The sequence below is a fragment of the Homalodisca vitripennis genome, chromosome 3, assembly GCF_021130785.1.
Source record: "Homalodisca vitripennis isolate AUS2020 chromosome 3, UT_GWSS_2.1, whole genome shotgun sequence".
NCBI classification, from domain to species: domain Eukaryota; kingdom Metazoa; phylum Arthropoda; class Insecta; order Hemiptera; family Cicadellidae; genus Homalodisca; species Homalodisca vitripennis.
The window spans coordinates 56,514,343-56,529,191 of NC_060209.1; the positions used below are offsets into that span (position 1 = coordinate 56,514,343).

At 31.5% G+C, this 14,849-nt stretch overlaps 1 protein-coding gene across 2 annotated transcripts in view; it reads left to right on the forward strand.

Annotated features, from left to right (window-relative positions):
* The window catches only part of LOC124356921 (etoposide-induced protein 2.4 homolog), a 34,602-nt gene that overhangs the window by 11,681 nt on the left and 8,072 nt on the right, over positions 1 to 14,849 (forward strand). Inside the window, exons 2-6 of one of the 2 annotated variants that reach the window (XM_046808221.1) lie at positions 1,811 to 1,992; positions 3,115 to 3,367; positions 6,900 to 7,019; positions 10,279 to 10,502; positions 12,424 to 12,510. In XM_046808221.1, coding sequence (XP_046664177.1) covers positions 1,811 to 1,992; positions 3,115 to 3,367; positions 6,900 to 7,019; positions 10,279 to 10,502; positions 12,424 to 12,510 — 866 coding nt within the window. The remainder of the gene's footprint in view (positions 1 to 1,810; positions 1,993 to 3,114; positions 3,368 to 6,899; positions 7,020 to 10,278; positions 10,503 to 12,423; positions 12,511 to 14,849) is intronic. The other variant, XM_046808222.1, reaches the window with a different exon arrangement.

Below are 14,849 nucleotides of genomic sequence, written 5' to 3' on the forward strand. Positions count from 1 at the left end.
GGCCAATCTGAAATGGCATTTCTGTAGATACTGGTATTGTCAAAAGTACATTCATTAATAATTAAAAGTCCTAAGTAATAAGTTTGTTTGATTTCAATTAAAATAGTACACGATTTTTTATTATATTCATAATACCAAATTTAGAATGTTGAAAAAAATTCTTAAGATGGTTTTTAGATATGTCATGTTTGTTCGTACTTTTTTTGTGATTTTCACCTTTAATTCTAGTTTTATCTCGTCAATACGAACTGGACAATTCGGGTTTAAAGGAGCAAGGCCATTATCTTGTAACAATTTAAAACTTTGCTCAGTGTTTATAAAATTATTTTGAGCCAATATCTGTATATTCATTGCCTTTGTGCCCGTCATTGTTGCTATCCTTCTCCTACATTTAAACAAAATAACATCAGCTAGTAATGATGTCACTAGTCTAAATAAAGAAAGCTGGTAATGGTTTATGAATATCCATTTGTCAAATGTCGTATTTGATAATATCAATATTTAAAATCAATAATCATAATCCGATTGTGTTGGTGGCCACTTGTTATACTGTAGCCAAAATAAAACGTGGGACCACCCTTGCACTTATTACACAACACACAACAACTAATTACTGCATACATAACAGTAGTAACAATTAGGCTACTTTAATTAAATATAACTAATTTTAATTGGTTTTTCGAACAATATAACAAACAACTTGCAAACATTGCAAAATTCAGAATTCGTCTGTTTAGATACAATGTAAGCGGCTGTCATACATTAAAGAAGCATTAGGAGCGACAGATTATACAACCGGTAATGAAAGCTCCCCTGAAATAAATAGTTATTCGTCCTCTTTACAGTGGTGCCTAAATATTATTAGCAACCTACAAGGTAATAAATATGTTATAGAAAGTGTTTTTACAGTCTATGTAGCCTACCTACTGCCTGTTTTTAGGCAGCTGCCAATACGTGCGGCAATGTAATCGGCTGAAAACGGGTGGTTTCCAACATGGGGGTTGAATGATAAAACCTTTTAAAATACCAAAAATGATATAAAAAGTTAATTTAAAATTTTGAAATACAAAAATTGTAATTTTATGATCTTAATTTGTATGCATCTTTTTTATAGTTCCTTATCTATGTACATAGGAACAAACGGTATCAGTGATGTTAATGGCCAAAGTAGCTAATCAAAATTTCAATGTTATTGTACTCAACCTAGAATAGTTTAGTTTTGCACCATCTACTGTTCCGTGCACTTTCTTCAACACTCGTATTTCTCAAGGGATGTAAACTCTAATACAGTTAATTAGTTTTTAAAGTTGTTTACGTGTTTGAATGTGGATTACATGAGCAGTTAACATATTAGGGAATTAATTTATTTCTTTTTAATTGGTCATCATATTTTTCAGAGTGAGAGTAAGTTCCTTGTGTAATAATGTATTATTTTTAAATCAAGAAAATCTATTTTTATGTTATTGGAAGTTGTCACATAGTATGTATATACAATACACATTTATGGTTATGTTAGTTATGCTTATCTTTACATTTTTGTTTTTAACACTATTTATTGGTTCGCTGAAAGTTTAATTCAAGTTGTATGCATTACTTTTAAATTTTTTCTAATCCACACTGGAAATGAGATTGGCATTAGATTGCAATTGTTCTGAACGAAACAATATATTCCATACTGGGCACCTCCTCCCCCTCTCTAAACCAACACTCTGTCAAGTCTATTGAGTTCTCAAAGCTTCTGTATATGTTTATAGTTTCAGTTTATTTATTTATCAAGTCTAACTAAATTAAATAATGTTCCATGTTTCAGGGTATCTTGAAAGCACTAATAATGGGGGTAATAGACAGTTTAAAAGGCTCAGTTACGCTATTTTATCTTGACAGAAATATTCAAGAGTCTGTTGATCAACAATCACCCCGAAGAAGAACTAGAAATGTTGGTACACCCAATAGAAGATTATCACATGCAGCACAGACATTAAGAAGACAGGAGTAAGTATAAGAAACAATTTTTTTAATGTTCAAGAATAGAATATACAGGATGAGTCAGAAATATGGTAAAATATTTTAAGACGTAATCATGCGCTTGGACACCTGCGGTTAGGAAAGTTCTCTTGATACAGACGTCTTGCTGCAATACTATTGCAGCGCCCCAAACCATGCATTAAATGCATGTCTGCTAATTCAGAGTTTGAATACACATGAATATTACCTTCCATTTTTAATAAATGAAACACACAACACAAAATCACTAATAAAATGGATGAAAATAACTGGTTAAAATACTCAACACAAACATACAGTATCTTTACAGTTAGTTGTTTTGTTCAACAATGAGGTGACATATGTCATCTAATAATAAATGCCCAGATGATTATTTATGATTTTAAAATGTTTAAACAGCTGTTGTTTAAATGATTAAAGTTTGCTGTGTACTGTGTAATACGTGAGGAGTCAATTTCATAACTTTTTTACACATTTAGTTAACTTTGCTTATTGTGGTTTTTTTTTCAGAATTAAATTCTCTACAATCTGTATTAAGAAAAACAATTTGTTTATTGGTCATTTAACAATGTTATTGGACATCAAACATTTAAGACGGTATTTTTGTTATTAGATTTTTGGCAAATTTCATACTTTTTCTTAAAAACTGTTCACACTACAACCTCTAGAGTGGTTTTATGTGATTTTTCAGGTGATTTTCCTTATAAATCCACCTTATTTGAGTTAAAAAGTAAGAACAAAACATTTCAGAATCACTTAATTTCACCAGGTGAACTGAAAACAAAGCAGAATCTTTCGCCAGCCATAACTCACTAATTGAGCGTTTCCGGACCTACCTTTATATACAATTTTTTTCTTATTTTTAGCTCTACAATCACGTCTTAAAATATGTTACCATATTACTGACTCACCCTGTATAATAATGTATATGCAAGTAGTACTGTGTATTATAATTTCATTTGAAATATTAATGAAAGGAGGCAAGTCTAAATCTCCAAGAATAATGTACTATATAATTATCTAAGTAGTTTATGCATGGAACATTCTTCAAATTTTAATTTTTAAACCATTGCAATGGCTACAAAATATCAAAGCATTTTTTGTTTGCAGGGAACCAAAAGTTTTACGGCGCACATGGCAGTGTTGTTTGTTGAATGGCGGTGTTTTCTGGTTGAGCATTGTGGTGTTCCAGTACATTCTATTACTACTTAAGTATGCACTGTACCTGATGTTGGACCACAACCCCAACGTAGGTCTCTCTGTTTGGGGGTGGATGGAACTGGTCCTGCAGTGGACCTTTGGCGCATTGTGGATCCTCCCTCTCTTTCTGCTCAGCAAAGTTGTTAATGCACTTTGGTTCCAGGTAACGACTTATAGTCCTTAAAAATGTGAGATAGCTTAAAAATGTGATTATGTAATTAATGTACACATATTTGCCAATTAATTGTAGACTCAGTTATGAGGATAACAACATGTATTTAGATTACCACAGAGTTTACTGCCCTCCAAGTGCTATCTATATCACTAAAATTCTGGCTCATTTTCAAGTGTAAAACATGGGTTAAAAAAAATATTTCAAATACAGTAACACATTAAAATATTATGTATTGTACATAATATATTTCAGAAAACGTGCTCTATAAGGTAAAGATAATATACAATACTTGCCATTTTCATGTAGAATGTTGGTCTTGTTTTGTATTCAATAGATGTATTGTTTCTTAAAATGTAGAAGAACAAATGTAAGAGATGTTGCACTGAGTAAGACAAATGGCTTTTTGAACAAAAAATAAATTTGACAAGTTGGCGGATGCACACCAAGCGGACTGATTCAGCTGATTTGTATTTCCCACACCTCTCATAATCTTCTGAATTAGTACTTATATATCATATTTATATCAGTACTTATATCAGTATGTGTATACCTAATCAGTATGGTATTAATCATCAGTGAGAAAATGGCTGCAATATTCCCTAAACAATTTTCTGTCATAAAAATTGCATTTAGTGTCTCGTGTATTGCATTGTAATTCCACTTATTATAATCACGGAGTCTTGGAGGGAATGGTTTGTTGAATCAAGCTAATGCCTAGTTCCTCTGTTTTTTGGTTGTTCAGCTAATGTATATATGCCGTCCCATAATGTCTAAGAAAACCAAATTCAATACCTTACATGTACACATTCCCAATGTAGTTCATTAATTAAAATTCAAAATAAAATTTATTGGTTTGCCTTGTTGCAACAATGTGGAAGTATTGTTATTTTTGCTATGATTTCACTCCATAAATATAAACAAATGGAAAATATTGATTAACTTAACTAAACATATGAGTGTGCTGTCGTAATAAAATGTTTACACAGAACATTATCAGGCTATTTCAATGTAAAGACCAAGATGAAATATTTTGCTGCTTTAGAGACCACTGGGTTGTAGCCTGGAGGGATTTTCAAAATAAAAATAGGCCTATATTCATCCCAGGTACCCTAAGAATGTATATGTAAAATTTCAGTACAATCAATTGAATAGTTTACATGTGAAAGCAAATAAACATACAAAGGCATTTACACATTTATAATAATACTAGGATGTTATTTGGTTCAATGTTCATAGTATTAAGTGTTTTATTATGAATAGAGAAACATTGAAGATTAGTTAGGGAGATTGTGAACTATTGTATATCTTTCTTTACATTTTCATGAAGTTCAGTGAATTCTTGTGATATTTTAAATTTTGTAGCAGATTATATTGTAATTACAAATAGTATGTTTTCTTGACGTAACATATGGTTTGTTTTCAGATGCAGACAACAAAATATTTTCCAAAAATTACATTATTGATTATTTTTCTAACCAAAAATCATATTTGATCCTTAATGAAATGGTGAAAGTATTATCTAAACGTCTTAATATTGACTTGAATAAATTGTGTTTTTCATGAAAATACAAACGTACCTTTTAGGCCCTATATTTTTTTGCATTACTAAGCCTGCTTATCACTGATTTAAAAAATACCATACCCTAAAACCTTTTGACCTTAAAAAGATTAAACTACACTGCCACGTTTGAATATTAATATTTGATTGGTACTAAGCACACACATCAGAAAATTTAACACTGATCTATTACTTCACTAATACAGTAGTAAACAAAAACGATGATTCTAATGCAATATTTGAAAAGTCTTTGGCTTTCATAATATTATGTCAGTTTATTATTTGTATTATGTAGATTTTTTTGTTATAAACAATACAAGAAAAAGTTAATTATTTAAATAGGTGATTAGAAATAAGTAGAAATCATAGTGGCAGTAAACTGTACATAGACTTCATGATAGCATTTAAACTGTTGTCTGGTTTAAATTAAACTTTTTAGTTAGCCATCAAGTTTTGAATATCTGGTTTAAAATTTCATAAACATTCAGTGCACTGTCTTATTTACACAAATTGACTAGTACTAAACTCTAGTAGTTTTGAGGTTAAATTGTTGATGAGTTGCCAAAGGCTAATGCATTGTTCAAAATTGCTATATGATCTTGGTTTATCGAGGTTAACTTAATTGGTTATAACCAAAAGTAACTCATGCTTGCCTGATTTATTATAAAGTATAATATATTATCTAGGGTTAGAGTTTCTAAACATTAACCCTCCGAGTGTTGTATTACATACCCCAGGAGTGTTTTGCCATTTTTGTGACTTTTGCAGTGTTTTAGAAAAATATTTTTAAAACATCAATAACTAAAATTAATTCCATACATGTATACATATTTGTAAACTAGAATATGTGGGCTACTATAAAATATAAGGTTTGAAACACTTACTTCAATTTTGAATTTTTCCTGTGGGTAGAAACTTAAAACTTCAAAAAAATTTTCTGAAACTTTCCAAAATGTGAATTTTTCTATTTTTTCCTGTTCACTTTATAAAAAAATCAAAATAGCCATTTTGTACACAATTTATTACTGAACAAAAATATATATACACTTATACACTTTTTTTAACACCTTGAGTAAAAAAACATGAAAAATTAACTCTATACACTATGTACAAAAACCTTGTTTTCAGGGAAAAACCACTAACACACTTTCTTCATCTTTCGGGCCATTAGGGGCCTCCAGTAGTGTTGTAAGTTCAAGAAACATTCCTTATGTACTCCACAGTTACATCCTGGGCAGTGGACAATACTAAAATACTAAAACAATACTAAACACTACAGACACCAACAAAGGTTAGTCGTTCTAATGTCAAAATGAACTGGCACAGCTGAATTTCTACAAATGCAAGAGCAAATAAAACGGCAAATTTTTCGACAAACGGAAGGCATTATACAATCACCATGTAGCCTAGATGTTCTAGAATCGCATAGTATTCGAATAATCTCGATATCGCTATCGACAATCGGTAAATTCGGTAGAAAACTACGGCGTTGCGTAACCGTCAGAAATCTGACGCAAAACACTCGGCCGGTGCTTCGTAACCGTCAGAAATCTGACGCAAAACACTCGGAGGGTTAAGTGCGGTGATAAATAAGTATAAAAGTCTACAACCTTGTAATTGTAAACTTGTTTACCGTGCAGTACAGTGAACTAAGTAAAATAATGTACTGAGCATCTATATTGTTAAAAGAATTATTAATTTTTGTACAGTGATTTATGTGTATAAAACCACAATTTCATATATGCGAAGGTTGTTCGAAAAGTAAGTTGCTTTAACAAATTAATCATTACATATAGCTTTAACAGCTTTTTTATTATAAAGATTTGAAAGAAGAACTCTTCAACTGTTAGTTTTTAACATTTAAATTTAAGCTCTTATCGTATCTAGCTAGGTACAAGCGTTGCAATACCAGTCAAATAAAATTCTGCCTCAACAAAATTGTGACTCATGTGATGGTTTCAGGATATTGCTGACTCGGCGTACCGCTACAGTCGTGGCACTCCTCAGCAGTTCTCCAGTGTCAGTAAGTTAGTGGCTGACACGCTCTTCAGTATTGTGGTCCAAGCCCTCTTCTTGGTCCAGGTCAGTTATAGATTATACGTTAGTTTACCTGTAAATGTGTGTGACAGAGCATGGGATATCTTCTGTTCCTGCAACAAAGATGCGTGCAGTCTCTTCTTAATATGTGACATGTATTTATTATAAGCTAAGTATGAAACAACCCAATCCACTCCATGGACACTGGTCATACATTTGTGGCTGAGCAAAGGTTATTTGCATGATGCTTATAAGGTCAAATTTGGGATAAGAAATAAACGTTTTATTGTCATAAAACCCTAATTCATTCAAGTTTTAATGAATACCAACAATTGATGTGACATTGTGATGTAAACATGTGACATTATCAGTACTTGTTCATTACTTTAGCACAATGCATTATGAAGTGTTTTCATGATTGATTACGAGAACAGAGATATAATATGTTTTAATGATCTATAAAAGACTTTTTGTCTAGAAAATTGCAATTTTGTGAATATCAGGAATATATAGAATTTAGTAAACAAAGTAAAAGGTTATCTCAACATATTAATCTTACACAATGACCTTATAACTTGATCATTAACTGACTGTGTTACTAAATGTGATATGAACAATGAAATAATTCTTCTTGCCGATAAAAATGAATTGACTATGTAATTAGTAATTTCCCTCCTAATAAAGTATATAACTTAATTATTAATAATATAAGTAGTAGATTAATAATAAAATTTAAAATAACAGCATTTACAAAAGAATTTATATTCTGTACAAAAATCTTTCAATTTTATTTTATTTCTGTTCCCTTGTGAACTATGTGTAGTATGTGTAACAAGAAAAACTCACACAACGGAACTTATCAGGAGTTATCTCTATACTACATTACTTATAGTTTAGGTATAAAAATACAATCGCAAAATTATCATAAGTCTTGTTAAAAAATAAAAAGCAACAAAACTAAAGCAGTATAGCTATTATTAATATTCATTTTTGGCTGTTTAAAATAAGCAACATATTTAAAATGATTTATTACTTATATCACACACAAAAATAGTAAACAAACTCATGGGTACACTAGGAATATGGATATGTTGCTCTGGATAATATTATTTTCTCTTCATACACAGTATTTGTAACCACTTGCAGAGAATTGACTTTTTAAGACCAAGTTATGTAAACTTTTAATTCAAGTTCCTTTACTCCTTTTTGTTCTCTCAACTTGTATATTTTTTCAATATTAAACACCAGTTTAGCATTAATTGTATGTATACATCACATTACATTTATCATGTTTAGACTGTTAATTCCCATTTTTTGTGTTTAAGTATAATTCAGACGTGGAGCAACTATTTCTACTTGACGAGAAGAGACTTGTGGATTTTGTTAACAGACACTCCAGGGTTGTGACTGATTGTGATTAGTGAGGATGTGACAAACCTTAGTGACATTAACTGAGAAAGAGGATAGTAAGCTAGGGGGGGGGAGATGATCTCATTAGAAGGTTGTTGAATAATCAATATCATCAGTCATATAGTAAAAATTGATTTTAGAGAGTTCATCATAAACTAGTTGATTGTAGCATTTCTTGAAGTTTTAAAACAAATTTTGATTTAGGGGCTGGCATAGGTATGTCTAGAGTCAAAGAAGGATGGTGCACATCTTCTGTTACAAAGGGACCTTGATTATGTTGAACCAAAGCATCAGCAATTGATGTGATATTCAACTGCTATTGTTGTGTATATACAACTAGTTTTACTTTAAAATCAAAACACTCTTTCTTCATTAGATTATACATATATATAGAATGGCATCATAAAAATGTTATAATAACCTATGAATAATTTAAAGTACATCATATAAGGGCTCTTTCTTTGTTTCAACCTCCGATTTCATGCCATGACGTCCAGACACGTGATAGGTTCATGGTTTGCGCAGTAGTCGATCATGCATCTTCCCTGCTATAACATTTGTCACTACCGTGTTCAAGTAGCTAGTTTGTGCTGAGCTGCAGTCACATAAATATTGGTCCCCTCTATTGATTCTCTGTCCCACCAAATGTGAATTGAGGAGTATTATTCGTTTCCTGCAAGCAGAAGGGAATATTGAAGATGGAGCTTATATTGGCTATTGTTAACTTAATTACATATAAACACATAAAAACACTTTGTGATGTGTCTGACGAAGATAGACTTGTTATTGAAAGGCCTCACAAAAATAAAAGTGTTAAGTATTGGTATTATGTGTTTAAATGTAATTAAGAAGGGAATATTGCAGCAGATGTTCTGACATGAATCACGCACAACACCATCACTCATTATCTATTCTCCAATGGATTTCTGCTGCACTATTCCTTTCTGTTTGCATCATCAAATCCGCTATAGATACTTATTTCAAAAGATATATGGGAGTGAACATGGGCGTAATAGACAAATTTTGAAGTATAATTTGTGCAAAATTTTGAAAGTCTGTTTAGGGCAAACAATCCAAATTGAATTAGTTTTAATAATGGAATTAATATAGAATTGCTATCATAAGGAAGATGTTACAAAATAAAATAAGTATTGCTCTTATATAATTACTTTCTGTGTTTACTTATCATATAGTGGCCAGTACTACATTCTGCTAACTATGTTTTTGTTTTAACTACATCAGATGCACGTGTCCTAATTTGTATGTAATCCATTGGTGTTTGCTATGTGTAATAGATTTAATTATTTTTGAGGGCTTTTAAAGTTATTTATTTAATGTATTGAATTTTTGTGATTTGTAAGTAGCCGAAATTGACAATGAAAATTGTGAAAGCAGTGTTATAAGGCCAGGCTTGGAATCATGTTTAAATGGAAAAAAATGTAGCAAAGGTTGTTATTGAGTCATCAGTTTAGATATTAAACCTAAGATGTATTGTTTATTGGTCATATTACTTGTACGTGCTTGTCAATCTTACATAAATTTTAAACAGTTAATTAGAAATAACAGATAGTTGTATTTTTAACAAGTAATTTGAGACACTAAAATCTAAGATTGTAAAGTAAAACCTTTATGAATTTGAGACAAATGCCTATAGTTTATAACGCAATTTTAAACTTTAGCTGTATGTTAGAACCAGAGCCTGAGATGTGCGTTTGGCAGCTAACCATTGTACCCTTTTGGTAACGACTATTATTTTATGCTAGATACAGACTAATGGGTTGAGTTTAGATAGTGTCCATTTTACTGCTCAACTTTTTCACTTTGCCATAGCTTACAAACAAGTATATTTAAAAGTTATTTCTGTGACTACATTATTCATTTAATCATGTGACAGACTATGCTGGTGAGCCTACTGCCCATCCCTGTGCTGGCAGATCTGATGAGTCTAGTCCACATGTGCCTCCTGTACTCGCTCTACTCATTTGAGTACAAGTGGTGCAACATGGGCTGGGAGCTTCATCGCCGTATTACCTACATAGAAAACAACTGGCCGTACTTTGTCGGGTTTGGGCTGCCAATGGCTATCTTCACGAACTTGTCTCAAAATTTTTTTGTCAGGTGAGTTTATTCCAGTGCTGGTAAAGTCTACATCACTCGTATTTAAGAAGGATGTAAATTACAGATAAAAAAAGTTAATCAGGGTTCCCTTTGACTAAGCCATAAATTTCATTAACCGTGACAAAAACCTTAAAAAAACCGTGCATTTAATATACAAACTGTGAAAATGTGTACAAATCACAATTAAATTAATCAACATGCACCTTCGCCGTGACTGTCGTAAGGTCCGGTTCACATCTAAGCAAGAATTAAGCAAGTCTAATGACGGCAATCGTCTTGGTGCGATTTAGTAGTGTACTAGATGAAATGGAGCGGCTTATTTGAGCGAGCGTTAGCTGGCTAACCGCTGCGTGCAGGAGCGACAATCGCAAATAACTGTCCATCACCACAGGATCACAGTAAACAGCAGCGACGTAGTAGATATGTGGGAGCATATGAAGGGTACAGAGGGACTACCAGTCAATAGGGGATAGTGGCAGATGCTCCACTATTCTTGAAATATAAATGCTGGTGTGTTCAATGTAAAACTGTTTGTAGAAGAAATTATGAACAATCTTGGACATCATAAATATATTCACTCCATGTGAAAAACACCATCTTTTTATATTTTTATTCATAATGTTTATAAAAACTATTGACTGTGAAATTATTATGTTTGTACCATAAAAACCGTGAAAGAGCCATGAATTTCACGATTAAGATATAGTGGGATTTATGTGTTAACACATTCACTGCTGAAAAATTGTAACTAATCATGGTAAATGCAGGAATATATATATTTTATATTATATTTATATTTAATATTATTTTTTATTATATATTATATTTATATATATATTTTTTATAACTTACCCAAAATGAAGTCAGAGCAGGTAAAAAGGTTGTACAAGGTTGTGCAGGTAACCCCACTGCCAAATTTGATGATGTCATAACTGTTACAACAATTTGTTGTCAGCCGCACCTGGTGCTGGTCTCCGCTTAGTCAGTGCGGCAGGACACTGGGTCTATTACTCCCGAATGACACCGTCACTCATGGAAGACATTGTCAATTGCACAAATAGTGAAAAATTGTTTTGTGTAAAAAATTGAAAACAGTCCATAAATATGGACTGAACTCACATCGGCAGAACTCTGAACTTGAATCTGAATTGTCCTGTTCACTCATATAGTCTTCCACTAGTTCATTGTCGTCCTCCATATTGCCTAAATACAATAATAAACACACATACACTGCACACAATAAACAATAAGCATAGCCAGCGAACAAAAATTGCGAACCACAAACGGATTGCAAATAAACAATGTATAAAACAGACACTACACTCGGCAAATGGCACAACATTCCACGGCAACTGCTAGACTTACACTGAGGCAATAGCGGCCAAGTGAGCAGGAGTCTGCTATTGTTGTCATCCGCATGGCACTCCAGTATTGCATGACAATTAATTGTCGCCACCCACAGAGAATTAACCTTAAAGTACCAATATGGCAGGTGCTCCCACTTAGCGGCTTGGAAGCTGTGACATTTTGCGTGAAGTCATCATTTCATACTGGACACATAAGGGACAGAACAGTTACTGGACATATATCCTCTGCGATTTTCAATAGTGCTAAAGTGTTTATGAATACATCATGATGACACAAACAACAACAAACAAATTGGCATTGGTTGTTTATTTTTCTTTGTATGATCTGCCAATAAGGAGTTAAATGACTCCCAGGAGGATAGAAAATTTGTTTTAAAATCTGCTTTCTCCTAATCCATGAGCTAACAAATTTTGTTAACAATGTGCCATTAATTTAATTTTTCAAACAAATTAGAATAAAAATTATAATATTATTAAGTTGTTCAATTTGTGTCAGTTTTATACAAAAAAAATTGTATGTAAGAAATGTTATACTTATGTTGGTTATTTAATAGTTTCTTTTTCAGTGGCTGTATGTTCTCTATGCTCTTCCCCCTTTTCATAATCAGTGGCAATGAAGCTAACCCTGTCACCGATGTGTGGTAAGTACTTGAAACGTGTATGTATGTGGTCACTGGCCAAAGATGGTAGTCTTATTCTGTGTGAACACATAACCCACAAGCCTGTGCAAGGATCTTATCAAACAGAATAAGAGATAACCAATGCAGTATGAAATAGAAAAAAATACTATGATAACAAAACAAGAAAAGTAGTTCCAGTTTAAAAATTTTACAATTTTTTTTATTTGTCATTGTCACCCCCTTAAACCTTATTTGTTTTTATAAGGCCAGATATGGGATTGGAACCTGAGTTATCTCAAACTAAGACCTAAATTCTAATAATTTAAACTGTATGGCCACTGGCTTTCTCAAAAACAACTTTTTTAGTACTTAAAAAAAGGATGATTTAGAACATGTTTCTTTTAACACATTGAATCCTAGGCCTATAACAATGGATTTACTCAGTATACTGGCAGTTTTTTGTGATTTTTAAAAAAGTTGAAAATTATGAAGACATTGTTTAAACATAACATATTATATATCAAATTAAAGAGGAGAAAACACACTTTTAGAAAATATGCCTGTTTATGATACAAAAATTGTCAGAAAAAAATTATGAAATAAACAAAATTATGAAAAAAATAAAGTTTTAAAAATTGTAACATTGTATAAACGTTCTATTTTTCAACCACCTAATATTCTATAAATGTGTTTTTGATATAAAATTAACATAAAAGTAAGAGAGTAATCATTTATTACTAATGGAAGGCTTATCATAATCATACTCAGCTTCACTCACGTCTTTATCACTAGGCCTAACCTGAAAATCTGGGTTAAGGTCATTGTCGTCGAGAAACTCACCCTCTGATCCAGAATCATAAATTTGGTCCAAGATTCTTTCAAACTGAATCATGGATGATCTTTTATTTTCATTACAAATAGGACCATCTTCATCCGAATCATCCTCAGAATCTGACAGGATATCACATATCATACGCATATCATACGTTTCTTTGTCTAAATGGTCACTCATTTTATACAATGAACAAGAAAAATATGCAATAAAAACTCGTATCACTACAAAAACTATCAGTAATAAACTAAACCATCACTAAACCAACATTTACTACATCATTTTATTCAATAACAGTGGAACTTTGTTTACAAACACACTCCAGACAACAACAATGCTCGAGTTACCGTGTCAGTCAGTTACGGAACTAAGCAGCTGTGCAATAGTTCAAAATACTTGATAAAAAAGTATTATTATTTATAATACTTATCATTTTTAAAAGTAATAATATTTTTACAGCTGCACAACTGTTAGTTGTTGTACAAAAACTTATAAATATAAACAATATAACATAGGAAATGGTCTGAAATAATTAAACCTGATTTTTTACCAAATACCTAAATGTATTAAATTAAATACTGGCTAGCATGCACGCCGTTGTATACAGATCCCAACCTATACTCGGGCTCCGTATTCAATGTGTTAAAGTGCAGAGGCTTTGTATGTTTTAAGACTAAATATTTATAACTATTCAGAATAAACAAATTACAACATTTTAAAGTTTACACTATTGACATTATATTGAATTTCCACTGCCTTTAGCATCGTGAAAAGGTTCATATTTTAACTACCACTTTCTTTTTCACTTGTAAGTGGTTAAATATCAATGTAAGCTGTGTTGTAACAACTTAGTTATCACAGCTGCAAAGATTATACATGGATCTACTCATTTGAATATTTTCAAAAAACACTACTTTCTCCACTACAAAAATGTATATTCTAAAATATAACAAAATTAATAGTATGTAAACAGCAACAAGAACAAAATATAAATTGGGGTCTAAATGTTGACTATCTGTTACAATGAAACATGCACATAGTATTAAAATGAAACAATGTGGAATTAATAATATAAAATTAATCAAAGTATATCAACTAATAAATAAATTGAACCTAAGCTTGCTTACTTGCCTAATCCAATACTATACTCTATACAACATTGAGATGGTCCACCTAATTTAAGTCATTCTCAAAGAACTCTGTTATTGTGTAATGGGCATTACTTATTAATAATTCTCTTTTTTGTTGATGATGATTGTTTAGATTTAAATACCAAACTTAGTTTTAAAACTGTGTGTGTTTATAATTTAAACAAGGTGTACAAAATGGTGAGTGTCCAAATTTTAAAGTGTTGTTTGGAAAAACTATAAAATACCTTCTATTATTATGTACATTCTCTGAACAAAAAAGAGATGTATTTTTCATTAAATTTATGATTTATAAAGATTTAAATAAAGGTTTGTGGTTTTCAAATAAACATTTCTTATTAATAATTCTGATGGTACTCTTTGGATTCTAAATACGAGGC